The sequence below is a fragment of the Eptatretus burgeri genome, chromosome 16 (assembly GCF_056783735.1).
Source record: "Eptatretus burgeri isolate ZD-2024b chromosome 16, Ebu_testis_v1, whole genome shotgun sequence".
Lineage (NCBI taxonomy): Eukaryota > Metazoa > Chordata > Myxini > Myxiniformes > Myxinidae > Eptatretus > Eptatretus burgeri.
In genome coordinates this window covers 24,174,740-24,192,980 of record NC_140976.1, presented here as the reverse complement: position 1 = coordinate 24,192,980, position 18,241 = coordinate 24,174,740, and the positions used below count along the sequence as shown (strand labels likewise).

The following is an 18,241-nucleotide window of genomic DNA, read 5'->3' as shown; positions in this document are numbered from 1 at the left end:
GATTAGATTTTGTTCAAAATCGGTCAAAGGTCAAGGTCACAGTGAGGTCAAACATTCGATTTTTGATGGTTTGGTACAGAATAATCGTAGAAACTTCTGGTTTGCATCGCTACCTTCTCTCGAGACAGCTTTTATTAGACAAGGTCAGAGGTCAAGTTGACGATTTCGTAAGTACCAGTCTACGACTGCTTGTTTGTTTGTTTGTGTGCAGGATATCTCAAAAAGTTGAAGACGGATTTGGATGAACTTTTGTGGACAGGTTCGGTGTGTGACAAGGCCGAACTGATTAGATTTTGGTGAAGATTCGGATCTGGATCGGACTACTAGAATTTAAAAAATGATTCTTCACCATTGAGAGATCGGTCCAAAAACGGCCTGATATCTCAAACAGTTTTAAACAGATTCGGATGAAACTTGGTGGGTATGTTGGGTGTACGACAAGGAAGAAATTGTTCAATTTTGGTGAAGATCCAGATCCGGATCTGATAATTTTTTAAAGTGATTCTTCACCCTTGAGAGATTGGGCTAAACGAATATATAGCACAATATCTCAAAAAGTTGTGGACGGATTCGGATGAAATTTGGTGGACAGGTTGGGTGTGTGACCACGACAAATTGATTCGATATTGGTGAAGATCTGGATCCGGATTCGACTACTAGAATTTTTAAAGTGATTCTTCACCATTGAGAGATCAGGCTAAAAATGATATACAGCACAATGTATTGGGCCAGATATGTTCTCGTGGATCAGGCATTACAGGATGGTGGTATGCGCTCTTCTGAGTGCTCTTCTCGTTAGGGTACCCAGTCAAATGGACTGGGAAACCTATTGTTTTTCTTCTGTTTATTATTTATTTTTTCCGCCGGCAATTTTCGGGTTCTTTCGCTTTAAAAATCATTTTCTCAGGAACGGTAAGTCCGATTGACACAAAATTTTCACCATGGTATGTATCTTTTTTGCTAGCATACTGAATTGATCATTATGACGTCATAGGTCGCGTGGTATGGGCGCCATAAACTTTGGACCTCTGTATCTCTGAAATGTGCAATGGAAAAAGTTTTTGCTTCATACATTTTAATAAGCTCTCCATGGGGAACACGAGTGATTTTTCGTGACGTCATCGGTGAAGCGGTATGCCGGTGAAAATTCGTCAAGTAGAATGCTGTATGGGAAAAATCTAAAATTTATTGATTCATCCACACAACAATTCACCGTAGATATATTTTTTTGACGTCATAGGTGACTTGGTTCGGCAGCCATCTTGTTTTGAAAAAAATAATTAAAAACATTTTCTTCTCCAGAACAGCTGAACAGATTGAGGCAAAACTTTACACTCACATTCCCCAGAACATCCTTTTACAAGTTTGTTAATTTCTTATTGATAGGTCACATGGTTTGGTGGCCATCTTGAATTTACCCTAAAACCTTCAAACGGCTTCTTCTCCAGAACGGCTGGTCAGATCAAGGGGAAACTTCACATACCTATTGCACACGCGTAGCGAATATAAGTTTGTTAATGAATAATTGATAGGTTACATGGTTTGGCAGCCATGTTGGATTCAAGAATTATATGAAATAATGTTTTCCCTGGAACCACATAACCTATCGAAGTGAAACTTGGCAACTGTAATCTAGGCCCATGCCTGCATATACGGTAAAAATTATGACGTCACACGTCACATGGTTTGGCGGCCATCTTGGAGAGAAAAACGCACCTTATCCGATTAACACAAAACTTCACACACGTGTTTCAGTATACGATTGGATGCAGAATATAAATTTATGATGTCATAGGTCACATGATTCATCAGCCATCTTGGATTGAAAATTAATAAATTTTTAAAATCTTCTTCTCCAGAACGGCTGGACAGATTGAGGCAAAAATTCACATACACTTTTCCCAAGACATCCTTTCACAAGTTTGTTAATTTCTAATTGATAGGGCACATGGTTTGGCGGCCATATTGAATTTACCCTCAAACCTTCAAACATCTTCTCCAGAACGGCTGGTCAGATCAAGGGGAAACTTCACATACGTATTGCACACGAGCATAGAATATAAGTTTGTTAATTTCTAATTGATAGGTCACATGGTTTGGCAGCCATGTTTGATTCAAGAATTATATTAAATAATGTTTTCTCTGGAACCACATAACCTATTGAAGTGAAACGTGGCATCTATTATCTACCCCCATGCCTGCATATAACATTAAAATTATGATGTCACAAGTCACATGGTTTGGAGGCCATGATGGATAGAAAAACGCACATTGTCCGATCAACACGAAACTTAACAAGCATAATCCACTTCCCCATTAGATGGAGAATTTAAACTTATGTTGTAATAGGTCACATGGTATGGCAGCCATATTGGATTGAAAATTCATAACTTTAAAAGTCTTCTTCTCTGAAACGGCTGAACAGATCGAGGCAAAACTTCACAAGTATGATCGCCTCTCCATGATGAACAAAAAGTTCTTCCCCCTTTTGATGTACGACACATCGTTTGGCAGCTATATTGGATTGAAGGGAAAATATTAATGTTTACTCTGGAACTACTGCATCAATAAATGTGAAACTACAGTTTTATGATGGAACTGTCATGTGGAATGAAGGGTTTAAATTTCAACTCGATCGGCCCCATGGTTTGGCAGCCATGTTGAATTGAAGGGAAATATTAAGTAATATTTACTCTGGAACCGGTGTCAATATATGTGAAACTTCAAAATTATTATCTATCCGACATGTGAAACATAGGTTTAAAATTTCAACCTGATCAGCCACACGGTTTGGCAGCCAGAATTCTTTAATTATTAGAATCTGAGAACTTCTAAATTTGTTTTTTTTCCAGAAGGCTCATTTGGCTGCACCTGCATGCGTTTGAGGGTACAGGAATAGCAATTCAATTGATACCGTCAATGTCCCCCAAAAAAGGGCTAACTGCATACATAATAAATAGATTGAACACTTTGTTCTACCCGATTCGTAACTCGTCAGTCCCGCGCTGTATCAAAGCAGGGCTGTATTTGTATCACTATTAAATAATGTTTTCTCTGGAACCACTTATCCTATCAAAGCGAAACTTTGCGACTGTCATTTAAGTCTCATGTTGTATCAAAGGCGGACGTCTCGGTACCTGGGCATCACTGCCAGCAGTTATAAAGTGGCAGTTCTAGTTTATGTTTTGTTTTCGTATTTCCAAATACTGCTCAATAGAAGGAATTAATATACCTACCGGAAATCAAATATTTTAGATTTTGTCAGAAATCTGATAATTATTAATGTCTTGTATTTTTAAAATTGTCTATTATGAAGGTAATGGTGATTGCAAGACATGCTCCTAAATTTTGGACACATACACTGTTATTAAAATAGCTGTTTATAAATAGGTCACCACCTAGCAGCCAATGAGCCTGCCCTCCGGGCAGGTAAAGATCCCTCTTTGGGGCCTTACTTGTTCGATAAATAGAATCTGACCTCAATGGTTAATGTGTGTATGAATCTTCTGCTTTCAGATGATCATCCTTGAAATACTTGTAACTTTCCCTTTTCTCTGCCATTTCTACAAAGAACTGGATCCAGAGTACTCCAATATTTTACAGCACCTCGCTGAAGCCAACATTGCTGGTGTATGTGCCATCTAGGCCTGGACATATTCCCTGTTTGGCTGTCTGCTTCACTGGTATTTTGAAAGTGTCGAACGACTGCACTTGACATTGCCAGGTAAAGCTGAGCATGTGCAAAGACTGGTTCTGGAAGATAAACACCAACTGTCTCGGGTTTGAACTGTTGCTAATGGTGATGGTGAATGCGGGTAAAATTGGAAATTGACGTCAGCTTATTTTATTTGGCAAATGGGCTGAAGATGTTTGGAGATCAATATTAAGCAATAAAATTATCTTTTCAGCAGATAGTTCTGTGATAACTTGTAAGTTAAGAGAGTTTTCTCTTTCCAGGGCACTTTTGCTCATGGAAAGGCTAAATGCCTAAACTCCGTGTTTGCTTCCAAATCTTGTGTCCCAAACTCATCGTTTTCTGTACCAACCTTACCCAGTCACACCCAGCTGTTCCTGGACTCTGTGTCCTTTTCTTCTGACAAGGTGGAGAGCTTGCTGTCCTCCATCATCACTTCCAACATTAAATCCTTCCTCTTCTCAAAAGACTTGATTTCCGATCATCAATTTTGATTCAGACCAGGTCACTCATCCCTGGACATGCTGCTCCTCCTTTCCCAACAATGGATGGAGGTCCTTAATGCCAGACATGAGATCAGAGCATCTCCCAAGACGTATCGTGAGGTTTCAATATGGTCTAGCACCCCATCCTGCTCCCCAAACTCTCTTCTTATGGTATCCAAGGCAATCTCCACTCTTGGCTCGCAGACTTTCTCTCTTGTCGCAGTCAAGGTGTGGCCCCTAATGGAGTTCTCTCGTTCCCTCTTCCTCTCCAGGCTGAAGTTCCTCAAGGCAGTGTTCTTGCCCCTGTGTTTTTTTCTGGTTTTCATCAATGATCTCTCTGACTTTCTGGAAAATCCCCTTTATCTCTTTGATGATGACTCCACCATCTGCTGGACCCTCTGTCATCCCTCAGATCAGCAAGCAGCAGCCTCTTCACTCTCTGCAGATCTGGATGAAATCACAAGCTGGTTAAACATGTGGAGCATGCCTTTCAATCTTGAAAAATCCCACACTCTCACTATGTCTCTCCAAAAGAACCATCTGGAACCCCCCCCCCCCAACCATCTACTTTGTCAAAAATCCTCTTGAAGAAGTTCTTTCATTCAAACTTTTGGGCCTCATTATCTGCCAGGAACTTTCCTGGGAAAGCCACATCTCCAAACTGGCTTCCAAAGCCAGTCGCTGTCTGAACATCCTCCATCGTGCAAAGTACTTCCTTAGCACACCTGAGATCCTGACCACATACAAAGCTTTTTTCTGCAGATTGATGGAGTATTGCTCTCCACTCTGGGCTGGTGCTCCCGCTTCTCACCTTTCTCAGCTTCACGCTGTGGAAACCCGGGCATTTAAGATCATTGGTATCTGCCGCGATGAGGCTGAGTCTTTGGGTCTCTCACTCTCTCACCGCAAGCAGGTCGGTGGTCTTTTTGTCTTCTACGGTTTCCTCTCCGGCCTCGCCCCCCTGCTCTGTCTGTCCTGTCCATATTTCTGCAGGGCGCTCAAGGTCCACCAGCAACCCCATTATGGTAAAACTACCAAAATCAAGAATCACTGCTCACCTTTATTTTCATTCCTCTTTTTTCTTGCTTTTGGAACAAACTCCCATGCTTTTCAATCCTACTCTTCCCTCCAGGTCTTCAAAACAGCTGTTCACCACTATCTCTTATCCTCCCCCCATACAAAACCACAATCTTTTCTACCCCCGTTAATCCGCCCCAAACCCACCCCCTTAAAATCCCCTGCTTTCCTTCCTGAAAGTCCCTGCAGTGTCCCTCTTGTATACCCCATGTTCCCCACCCCATCCCTCTCCCTTCCACAGAACTCTTCATGTCTCTGTTCCCCACTGTTTTGTGCTTCCCTCTCCTGCCCCTCTTGTCTCCTGCTCCCCTTGTTATGCATTCTGTGTGTTAGCTCTTATACAAGCCTCGACATTATATACAAGGACAAATAAGTTGTTTTACATATTAAAAAGACATAGTCGAGTATCATTCAGGAATCCAACTTTTGTGTTGAGATTATGTGGAAGCATCACAATGGCTCCAATTTTCAACTTGAGGATATGGGGCTGGAGACCATTTCCTTCAAGGGAATCTCGGAATTGAGTCGGGAAGCAGGGCTGTTCTTCACCGTCAACAGATTTAACTTGATTTACACTGACGTATGTCTTCTTTTCTCCCTCCATATTGTCAATGATCTGGTTATTGATGGCATCACAGTGTTTGTTCTTTGGTGCTAGAATGGTGCAACCTGAGCATGCTGCAAGGGCATCAACTGAAATGTCATTTCCAAATCCTGCCTTCACAATGGTGCATGTTTAAAGGGGTCCAACAGGTCTAACGGCCTCCAGGTCCAAAGGGTGTTAGGTGTCTAAAGGATCTCAATGGTCTTAGAGCTTGAAGGGGTCCAAAGAGTCTGTCTATAAGGGTCTTCAGGGTTCTAAAGATTTAAAGGGGACTAAGGGATGAGATTGAAGAGAATGTGGATGTTGGTTCCACAGGTGGATAAAAAGACGAACGAATGAGTGGAGGTGAGCAGTGATAAACACTTTACACTGCATATTGTTGCTAATATTGCTATTAAATGGCGTTAGGTGAGAGGCTAACCCCTCCGTAGCTAAGAGTAGTCTTTATTTGATGAAGGTAACATGTTTAGTTCAAAGAATAATCTTACACACGGTCATCAATATGTATTCACCAGGTTGATTTTCATGCCATAGTATTTTTTAAAGAGAATACAGATAGAGAATATACATCGAGACACATATACATAGAGAATGTGCATCAACTCCATCTTTGGAATTCCTGGGGGAGGGACTACGTAGCTACAACCTTTTTCTTATGAGTTATAAGGGATGCTTTGTCCCCTTGGCAAGTTTGGTTGAGATTGGATAACTAACGACCGAATACATCGACCAAAAACAGACACCAAATTGGGTATTTAAGTATCACGATGATGATTATGATATAACTAGACAAGCCCTCGAGTGTTGTCAACTTGCCACTGCGGCTGCCGCTTGTACTAACGGGGCATGGCATGCGGAACTCGACACCTCTATTCCACGGATAGTTATCATATTTCATATATTCTCTTGAGTCCGATTTGCATCGAGGAACACAATTATGTTTAATCATTTAGAAATTGCCACTCTCGTTTAAATGCTGAAAAATCGACCAAAAATGAGGGGGGGGGGCAATCGATATGCTGTCTACCTCCCCCAAAAGTGTGTGTGTGTGTGTATGTGTGTATATGGGGGGGGGGTATGTGTAGTCCCTAGATTATAGGAGTAGTGACAACTCACAATTTGAAGCCATTTTGTTTCCATCGAGCGCGGCACCCTCTACCTGCGCCAATTGAGCGTGAATGGTAATATGTCGGTTTTCTAATCAAGCTGTCCCTCTCTTTGCACCCAAAATGGAGATTATATTACTTAATGATTTATTTTCGTTCTTCCAACGTGTCAGAATAAACATAGAATCAGCCAGGATTGATTTAACCTGACAGCGTATCGTTGAAAACCGCGGCAAAATGAATTGTCATGTGCGAGTCAAGGTTCACACTTATCAGTGCCTAATTTAAAGTGGACAGAGTGAGTGAGTGAGTGGAAGAAAACACCGGTAGTGACAGAATGCAGAAATTCGAAAGAAGTGGAAGAAAGAAAGTGAAATACAGAAATGGAGGCACACACCATCCACACCAGATGTGCACACCTTCAAGAGATAGAGGATTAGAGAAGGTAACAATTGTGAGTGAAAAAAAGAGAAAGAGCATGAGAAGATTGATTAATTGATTAATTGATTGTGTGCTCTCCCTGAAGGCAGGTCCTTGGCTGCTTGGCAAAGGTGATACTGGGTGGTTTGTTTGCAATTGCCTTTCCAGAAGTTAATCATGGCAGGAATTTGTAATTTGTTCCGGATACCAGAGATAGTTCACCAACTCTTCGTGAAGGACACTGTGGGATCTTTAACATCCACCAACTAATGCTAGCAGACGGGACGCCCGGCTTAAAGTTCATCCGAGGGACTGCGCACGCATTGATGAATCATCCAGCCTGTGAAACACCAGGATGACAGTTTGTAGCTAAGTCTGGATTCAAACCCAGGCTAAAGAGCTATGAGATGAGTTAGAATGTCTGTCGGCATCTTGGGACGAGGCCATCCTGTCAGCCCCTTGAGAAGATATGGATAAGGACAGTTTTTCTTTGCCATCGAACGGAACAGAAAAGAAGAAATTTAGAAAGAACAACGAAGGAACTAGAATGGCACTTGGTAGAGCGCATACCTCCACCAGGCTGAGCAGTTCACGTTTTGTATCGCACTGATAGGCCGGATCTGGATCTGAACCTGAACCACAATCTAATCAGCTTGTTCTTGTTACCTACCCGACCCCAATTCATCCATCAAGTTTCATCCAAATCCGTCCACAACTTTTTGAAATATCATGCTATATATCGGTTGAGCCCAATCTCTCAATGGTGACGAATCACTTAAAAAATTCGAGTAGTCGGATCCAGATCCGGATCTTCACCAAAATCAAACAAACAAAGGGGTGAAAACATAACCTCCTTCACCTTCGGTGGTGGAGGTAATAAAGGATGAGAGAGAGAGAGAGAGAGAGAGAGAGAGAGAGAGAGAGAGAGAGAGAGAGAGAGAGAGAGAGAGAGAGAGAGAGAGAGAGAGAGAGAGAGAGAGAGAGAACGAGAGAACGAGAGAACGAGAGAACGAGAGAACGAGAGAACGAGAGAACGAGAGAACGAGAGAACGAGAGAACGAGAGAACGAGAGAACGAGAGAGAGAACGAGAGAGAACGAGAGAGAACGACAGAGAACGACAGAGAACGACAGAGACAGAGACAGAGACAGAGACAGAGACAGAGACAGAGACAGAGACTGCTTGCATGTTTTCTTCATTATGACTTCGAAATGAAATTTGTTTCGTGAGCCAATTCTAATTTTTCCATCATGCTCTTACGGCAATGGGATCTACTGAATGCACAAATGACTGGTTAAGAATCTCAGCAAGTCTGTGGAACTGCAGGGAGTTGGACGTGTTTGTACAAACCATGGATCAGGTGACAAATGAAGATTGAAAATTGATGCTTGCTAGAATTAGATGGCACTCCACACCATAGATGTTGTCAATCTCACCAACTGACACCATCCTATGCAGTGATGTCTTCGGTATTTGCCAGATACCCTCGAGGCTACTTTGGTGTTTCGTTTCTCCACCCCACAGTCTTCAGCCAGTGCTCTACCATTTTCTTAGGATGCTTTGTGAAAGAGGCCGATGGCATGCAGGTGCAGCGAATGACAGTGTTGTGGCATGCGGCTTTAGCAAACTCACTCGAAAGCAGCCATGAGGATTTGGAACGCTGGTGACAAATGTAAGGCAGTCAGAACAAAAGAGAAGGACGAGAATCCAGAGGATGAGTGTTTGACTCACATGGCTTCCACCGTTCACTTCATCAATTCGAGAACGTTTTCAGATGATTTTTTTTTTGTCCCAGGAGAAAGATCAAACAGAATTTCCCCAGGCTTGTTCTCTGGAGGACATGAAATTTCCGTACAAGACGTGATCTTATTTCATCGTGTGCTTCCTGTGCTCAGGTGATTAATCAAGCCTTGGAAATTTGGATATAGAAACCAAAAACAATATAAAGAGAGAGAGAAATTTCAGAAGTTCTCACGTACAGTACAACAATAACACGGAACAACGTTTCAATAATACAGAGCATGAAAGCGTCAAACGAATTCCACGATGAGATTGTACGCAGGCCGCCCGGCACATTCTCGAATGTGGCTTTTCATCTTTGTTTTGTGTCGTTCTACATTCAGATGGTCTTTTAGCCAAAGGATGATTTTGTGGTCTTCACATGAAAGAAGAGGCTGGTATGCTGCCTCTTCAAAGCCAACATCAAGTGTTGTGAAACCAAAGGCCTAGCTTTTATACCAAATGCTGTCCATGTAATAAATATAGCATACATCACTGTCTAAAAAGTAACAGTAACAACAACAACAACAACAACAACAACATCATAGGGATCATTTTCATGTTTCAACTTCCTCCCCAAAAAGCAACCGAATGACTGAAACATTCAGCAATTCTTCAGTCTTTCTCTCTCTCTCTTTTTATATATATTTTTTTCAGGTTAGCTCCTTTGAAGTAGGTGTGATCAATTGTGAGAATTGCTCAAGTACAGGCCGAGTCCAGCCATCCCTAAGTAAGGCCAGATGGAGTTTCCAGCAGGTGTGGAAGCATGGCAACTCGCTGAGCTAGAGTGGGAATGCATGAATACTTGGACACTTAAACTTCCTGCATACCTTGTTGTTCTGGCTGAAAGCAGAATCCGAACTGTAGAATTTTCCTGCAAAAAAGGAAAGGAAGAGGGAGGAAAAAAAAGTTCACAAATTGACTACAAAACAATGGACAAATACTTCATCGTTTTAGCAATTCTGCAGCTCGAAACGGAGAGGTAACACGAAGCTTGAGAAAACTGCAACTTTGAGAGACAAGGGAGATAGAGACAGAGGATATGAACTGAATAATTAAATAAAATACATTTCCATTCCCATTAATTTCTGCCTACCACTGTAAGCCTGCTGTGTGTGCATAAAAGCAGGCCGCAACCCAAAGGGCACGGAAGAGGTGATGAATGGAGCGACGCACAGCTGTAGAAACACAATCCTTTCACTTCTCTGATCCTCCCGGCCCCTCTTTAACCTGCTCGTGTGCGGCCTGAGAACTGCAAAGACTGATGCATGCCAGACTGGATCAGAATTTGGGACGATGTGGCAATGCCGGAATGCATGTTAAAATACTGCAGAGATGATATCTTTGGGGAAAAAGCTTTCGCTCTGATCATATTAGGAAAGGAGAGATGGTCAGCATCTTTGGGTCCAAATCGTGACCTTGTGTTTCTTCAAAATACCCTGGTGGTCGCGTTCAATCATAAAGGGAAGTACATTCTTGTTATTGACTGATCGATGTTGAGGCTTGGAAAAGAGGTTGCAAATCAAGTGGAAAATGAGGTGGGCTGGTGGTGGGAGATAACGCGGGCTTCTTGATTTACAGCAGAACCAGTATTTCCTGTGATGACAGACATTGTATGCCTGTTGTTGTCAATGAACATTATTATCTGTAGTTGTTTTACACTGCATTTATTTTGTAATACAAAGTCTAGGCTCATGGAAGAGCGAGAACACAGAACAGAACATAATGAACAGTGGAGAGTGGGGGAAAATGCACCAGCAGCAGGGGTAGAGGGACACTTGAAAGAAGAATTGGTGAGGGGAACACACACACACTCTCGTGTGCAGCCTTGTGGTTGCTCATTGCATCATTGGTTCGGGACACAGCTATACTGCTGATGCAGTGCCCCTATTACCAGTACACTGGTGCTCATTTCACCAACCTCGGAAGGATGACAGGCTGAGTCAACCCCACATGGTGTTAATTCAACGTTAACAGGACTCAAACTCAACTGTTAATGTTGAATTAACACTCAACCTCAAACTCAACCTCAAACTCAGGACCCTAGGATCTCAAGTCAACCACCCTAGCCACTAAACTAACACCAGGCTTATGGTGAGGGGAAGAAAGAAAGGGAGAAGAGAGAGGAGGAGAGGAGAGGAGAGGAGAGGAGAGAACTTGTTAATGTTGAGGGAAGCAATCGGTAATTAAACAAGCCGGTAGGCGGACATGGGTAGTCGACTACCCAATAGAACCTGATGCGATGAGCCCGTTTGATGGGGAATGACCTGATGATTAAGCACAAGAAAATTCATGATTCGAGCTTTAAGGGTTAATGCTGCAGATTGTTTTTTCGTTAAAATACCCCCACATTTAGAGGTTTTTCGGCCGTTGCTAGGCAACGGAGGAGTCCATAGCAATGGTTCTTTCTCACACATAACTAGGATATACCATGAACCTTCCATACCAGTTTCATGTATATCTGACTCATAGTCTCTGAGATATAATGAACTTCGTTTTTTTATTGTTTTCGACCAGGGTTCATTCAACGTCTATCTTCTCTGACAATTTTCATAGGATCCGGCTGGAATTTTTTGACAATATGGCTGAATGTACTGCCAACAGTCGCTCGTGGCCCGATTTTTGATTTTCGAAAAAATAATTTTTTTTATGATTTTTCAAAAAATTCAGTCCCTTTGCTAGGCAACAGTGGTGTCCATAGCAACGGTTCTCATTTGCACACAACTAGGTCATGGTATGAACCTACCAACCAAGTTTCATCGAAATCGCCATTGTATTAACTGAAATCGGCATTTTAAATACTGATAATAAGGGTAGAACAAATGTCAAAAATTTTTTTTTTTTTCGACTAGATCGACTACCCAATAAACAAATGGGAGAATGAGTAGGTCATAAGGAAACCAACTTTGCCATAATGTCAAACTGCATGTCCATTAAAATGTTGATTCCACGTGAACCTCATCAGATCTCGTGAGAAATTTTGTTTGTAAGGGATGTAAAGGTAAGGCTTGAAGAAAATAAGTTGTGCTTACTCTGCCCAATCCTTCACATGACTGCATCATCAGAACGAGATATTTCTGATAAAGATATTTTGGCAGCTGGAATTCGGCACAAGAGATAAAGATGTTTTTTTTTTTCGGCACAAGAGATGTTTTTGTGATGTAACTTGGAGCCGGGCCTGTGGTGGAAGTCGAGGCAATTGGGTCATTTTGTTTCTGAACTTCCCTGCGAATACGGCCGTCCAGTGACCCCAGCATATTACATACCACCATATTTAGCATATGGTGAAAAAAAACAGACTACTTGAGCCAAGTTGATGGCATGCCAACGCAAACCCACACGCTTCCCACCTCAAGCAAAGTTGAAAGATAGCATAAAGCTCCACCGGGATTGACCCAATATCAAATTCTGAGTAAAAAAATTTTCTTCCCGTTTTGACCCCTGTGACCGTAAGTCCCATTCCCTGGGGGCATGACCCGAGAATCAAATCAAAAAAAAAATCGTTCCACATTTCATGCGTCCCCCAATATTGAGCGCATGTACAAAGTTTCATAAAAAATGTTTTAAAATGTGACTGTAATTGCATTTTTTGATATTTGACCTGTTGACCCCACCCCAAGGGGGCGGGGCCAAAAATGTTACCGCTCTCGCATCTTCTTGCCACGTAGTGATCATAACTACCAGGTTTGGTGAATTTCTGCACAACCGTTTAGGAGGAGATAGCGTAACAGACGGACAGACAGACAGCGTGACGGACGGACGGACAGACAGACAGAGCCGAGTACATCTCCCTGTTTTGTTAGTTATTTTAAGAACAACCTTCCTGCCATATTTGTTAATGTAAGAAATAATTGTTAAAAACATTTGCTTGAGTATCGATACCCTGTGTTCATGGAAACTGTAATCTGGCTCGCGAGTTTGAGGCCTGTGTAACCAAGAGGCCATCTTTGTAACCCTCTTTCTTTTGTGTGGTCGGGTGACGGTACAAAATAGAAGAGACCTAACAACAAATGGTCATTGTTTCCTCATCAGTCGCCTTAACATTGGGAAGGATTTTGTGAATAAGAGTGTACTTTGCACTTTTTAATGAAGACTACTTCTGTGGTGTGTGATAAGGATTTTCATTTTCATTCGGGTTAACAATGGTTTTGATCACAGTAACCCATTTGCATGTTCAACCTCTGATCCTGCACACCGTCTCGCCCTCAACCCAAGAAGTGATGACAAAACCATTAATCTCACCCCTTCACTCACCAACCTGTGGTTCTGCACTTGCTGTGAATGTGATCTTGCTGCACATGGGAAATCTGCGCATTCCCAAATAAATATTGCATCTACCTGGGCAACTGGGCAAATCGGCTGAACATGTCAATCCTCCAAGTCGATGCTTTTAATCTCCAAAATGGAATCGACTTACAAATGATCAGAGTTCCCTTACAAGGCACTGCAACACAGGAGGAGGCCATTAGGCTCATCAAGCATGGGCAATGGTTGCCAACCTATAGCTGTTTGTCTGTGCTTTATCCTTTTTAAATGCTGAGCATCTTTGATCTTTGGTATGACTCGGTTGGGTTCAAACCACCAACTTCCCACACTCGGAGGAGATTCTCCAACCATTATGCTGTCGAGACTTGACGTGGTGTCTCATCTTAAAGAATATTGGCTTGGCTGTGGCCAAAAGCTATCCTGAATTGGCTTTCTCGTGGGTGGCCTTGCATTTGGTTTGTTAAGTTACCAGCCCTAAAGGCTTGCTGTTGTACATGGCAGACACTTGAGGATTTTTTAAACCTCAGAAACTGATGCACACCAGATATGTAACTATATCTAGATTGCCGTACTTAGTGCTTTATTCAACTGGGTGTTGCTTTCACTGAATAAACTCCTGCTTGTAACGCAGTTTTCATTCCAGTCTGCTTTGCATTAACCGAGGAACCGAGCTCCAACTCTTACTAAAAATATCTTCTGTATAAACTTGAGGGAATGCTTTATGAATAATTGCAGACATATTATAATCAACCTTAACTTCTGCAAGTGAGCAGTATCTTGCTTCCTTCATATCATAACATATTGTTATATAAACATTTACCTCCGTGTGGTGGTAACGGTCATCTCTATAATACCACAGGTTCTCAATGTTCAGTTTTGACCGAAGACTACTGCGCAGTTCTACTGTGCAGCTCGACTGCGCAGCTTGAACTGCGCAGTTTGGTTAAAGATGGCTTGGCATTTTGGCGCACGCGCGCACAAAATTATATTTTGAAAATAAATGCCGACGTTTACATTTTGGGTTTTGAAACTTTTGCACCTTTGGCAGAAAATGTATAAATATACAAGGTCAGCTGCTATGCAATGACACCATTCACTAACTTTTAACATGCCCAGTAGAGAATATATAGCCTCCTGAAGGTAGGGCAGTTTTTGCAAACTTTGAAGTCACGTGACGCGAAAACGAAAGCGAAATTCGAAAATCCGTCCCGACCAAATTTAGATATTGTCCCATACATTCATACGCCACAATCAAATTCAAGATCGCTTGAGAAATGTAGGAGGAGATAGATTTTGACAATCGTCATTTTTGCAACTTCAAAGGCCTCGTGACCTTGACTTTGACGACCTTGAAAGTACGTCTCATCGACCTCTATCAGGATCACTAATGACCAGATCTCCCCCTTCAACTTCATTGTGAACGGACGGACGGACGGATCGAAGGACATATTATTAGGTCATGCTCGAAGAGATGACCTAAAAAGAGGGAGGGGGGGAAGGGCGGGGGAGAAGGGGGGTTTAGAACACTAGGGACCATGTGATCACATAAGTTAGATTTACTCTTGTAACAGGGAACTTGTCAGAGTAAGTCGTCTTGTTAAATGTGAACTGAGGAGGCGGTGAGCATCCATTGCAAAGCAGGTAGGTTAAGATTGTTGTGTAAAATCTCCTGTTTTAAGGCGAGGCCGGGTGAGGACTTGGGCATTTTAAAGGCACCAAAAAGTGCTGTGTGCTTTCATGGAATAACAACACGGACTGTTTGGCCAGCCCACTGCAAGCCATGGCGGCGAGGTCATCTGAAGAGCTCTGGAGAGGGCCGGAAGACTTTTTATTGTGGCCGCCCCGGAAGATGGCACACCCACAGAAACAGTGGTCAATGACAGGATCCGCCACCCACAAAGGCGTCCCCAGAGTTGAGGGCCGTGACTGCTCAGAGAATGTCAGTTGGAAGCCTCCACCTCATCGTTCCTTGTCACTCTGTACCCCACCAGCCCTGTGTTCCTCATCGCTCTGTGCCACACCAGCGACATGGACACCACCAGCTTCGTGCCTGCCTCAAGTCCTCGCCTGCCCCATTGTTTCGTGTTCAAGTCCTGGTATTATCGGTGTCATTAGGGGGGTTGTATTTATACATCACTTGTACATAAGATGGCATGTTCCTTTCATCCCGAGCCATGTATGTCAACCACTAGATCTATGCCATTATTTATTGATTGTCTTGTCTACCCTCATCCCTCTATTCCATTATACCAAACCATTTTATATTTAAAGGACCGTCTTCCCACCTTTTTGCCTCTCGTGTGTTTTACCATCAGGTTCGGCAATGTTTGGGTGATCCTTGGGGCATAGTAATTGTTACATCTAACGCAGTAAACTTAAACACCGTTTCGGTCCTTTGTGGGGGTCTTATACCTCCGGCACAGATGATCAATGTTAACGGAACTGTCTGACGCGACAGTATAGTTTGCATCTCCATCTCTTCCCTCATGATTCCCCATCCAGACACCTTGGGATGTGCAATAAAATACTATGGTACCCATGAAAAGGCAACACCACCCAAAGTCCTTCAGCTATTGCTGATAGTCCATCCACATCTTACAAATGTGTGGGAAAGCTGTGATTTGAGAAAATGAAATTAACAAGGAAGGTAGCATGAGGGCATCGGAGAAAGAGAGGTGTGGGGGGAGAAAAGGAAAATGAAGTCTGAAGAATTGGGGGCAAAGGGAAGGGGATGGTAGAAGCAGCTTGTACAGGACATGATGGAAGCAGCTGATTGACAGATTCATCCGTAATCTATATGTGGATCATGCTAGTAAGTATCCACTAGCCTGATATTTTTGACTGTGCAAGGAAGATCACAAAATCTGGGTTAAACATATTTTCATATATTTTAAACATATATTTTCATATTCAACACCTCGTTCTTCTACGAGTTCTTGTGAGAAATAGCATTAGACTGTGGCCTCATAAGACAGCTCGATGCACAATAGTGCAATAATTTAATTTCCTTGCAATAATTTGATTTTTTTTTCTTTCGATTATACGCCTCTACTTTTCCTTTTGGCATGTCTTGTACAAGTGAGAGTTTCTCATTCGTAGAATGCTTTGTTATTTATCTCTGTCATCTGGATCAGATCTCACTTTGAAAGAAACAAAAACCTTTCAGAAGCAGTGCCAGTGGGGATGCACTGAATTTTGGAGCACGATGTCCTGATCCGTAAATCTGGCTGCCCTGTGTGCATTTAGGTTGTGGATGTTGAAGATCCAACTGTATGTTCCACAAAGAGAAGGAATGTTGATTACGGCACAGACTTGAATGGCAAAATGGCTTATCTGCACCTCAATTACCTTGCAATGCCATGCAATGGACAGGTGAGGCCATCCAGGATCAGGCGATTAAAATAAGTGGCTCATGAATAAATGTTCCTCTTTTGGGAAAGGCAGCTCGTCGGTCGATTCCAGAAGATGGCCGACCTCATACTGTAAACTTGTGAGCTGACTGATTTGCACGTACGCGTGCACAACCTCGGCACTAGAAAATAAAGCAAAAGCAATTTGTACATTTGTGGAATCTGGCATGCCCGGTTTTCTCTCAAGCACCCAGACAGCTTCCTTTGCAAGTTTCTATACCCACCCCCTTTGTGCCATTCCTCACATTCCATTTGCTTCTCCATACCTACCTAAGTCCTTGCCTAACCCTCAGACGGTTCTCTCTCTTTCTCTTTCTCTCTCTGTTTACCAATACAAGGACGGTGTTGCATGTTTGCCACAATTGTGTACAATCTACAAAAAAGCCTACATTGCATTTTCACCTATTCTGCTTTCTCATCACCCCCTTTCACTTCCACACCTACATTATCCCTCATTGTGGTCATTCCATCCATTACTCTTGTCTGTCCCTCCCTCCTTATTTTTTTTCAAGCTGTGTTAATGCACCAATCTGCAAAACCATCCAATCTTCCTGTCAGAGCCATTGCAGTTCAGGAATGCTGACCCTGTGGAGCTCTTTCATGGTTTTCAATATGTTGACACTCAGGAGTATTTGGTGGTGGAGGCAATTTATTGAAGGGCTTTCTGTTAGGTCATCATTCCAATTGAGTCAATGAATGTCTGAGTACATTAGAAGACGTACTTTAACATTAATTACAAGATACAAGAGGAGTTGGGTAAACACAGTATATGCTTGAACTGACGATCTTAGCTTCACCCACTGTGATTGGGTGGGGGACAGGACGGGGGAATGGGACGGGACACCACACCAAATAAGGTAATCAAAACTCATCGTCTATTGAACCTTAGGTAGAGACTAAGACATTGCCAACTCTATGCTAATTCTGTACATCTTCTATATCTAAAAAGAGAAGTGTGTGTGTGTGTGTGTCACGCTTTATTTGAAAGGGTTCCTGTTGTCATACAATAATAAAAATGGTACCGTTGGAAAGCTAATAATCGACTTACCTTGAGCAAAAATTTGTGTCTGTTTATTCATAAAGATGCCTGTTCCAAAAGCCCGTCTTTCTTTGGAGGAAAGAGGAAGAAGCAAGACTTGGAGCTTTAATGTAGCGGTTCCAACGGTATAACAGCAGGAACTCTTTAGAATAAAGCATGACAGACATGGAAGGAGCACACAAAAATATATTTCGTAATATTTCTCAAAACAATAGAAAAATATATAATATTTAACGAAAGGATCACACAAGTAACAACAACCACCACCAAAGCCATGATAACAGCAGCACCAACAACAACTAGGTATTATACAATGTCCTTTTTTCAGGTGTTTCACTTCCTGGTACATCCTCATTGTGACT

The 18,241-nt window shown here is 42.3% G+C and overlaps 1 protein-coding gene across 1 annotated transcript in view; it reads right to left on the bottom strand.

Moving 5' to 3' along the window:
* Nucleotides 1–18,241, bottom strand: part of UST (uronyl 2-sulfotransferase) — a 113,019-nt gene that overhangs the window by 78,231 nt on the left and 16,547 nt on the right. Inside the window, exons 2-3 of the mRNA XM_085859653.1 lie at nucleotides 10,261–10,425; nucleotides 9,995–10,038 (exon numbers count right to left, since the gene is read on the bottom strand). Coding sequence (XP_085715779.1) covers nucleotides 9,995–10,038; nucleotides 10,261–10,425 — 209 coding nt within the window. The remainder of the gene's footprint in view (nucleotides 1–9,994; nucleotides 10,039–10,260; nucleotides 10,426–18,241) is intronic.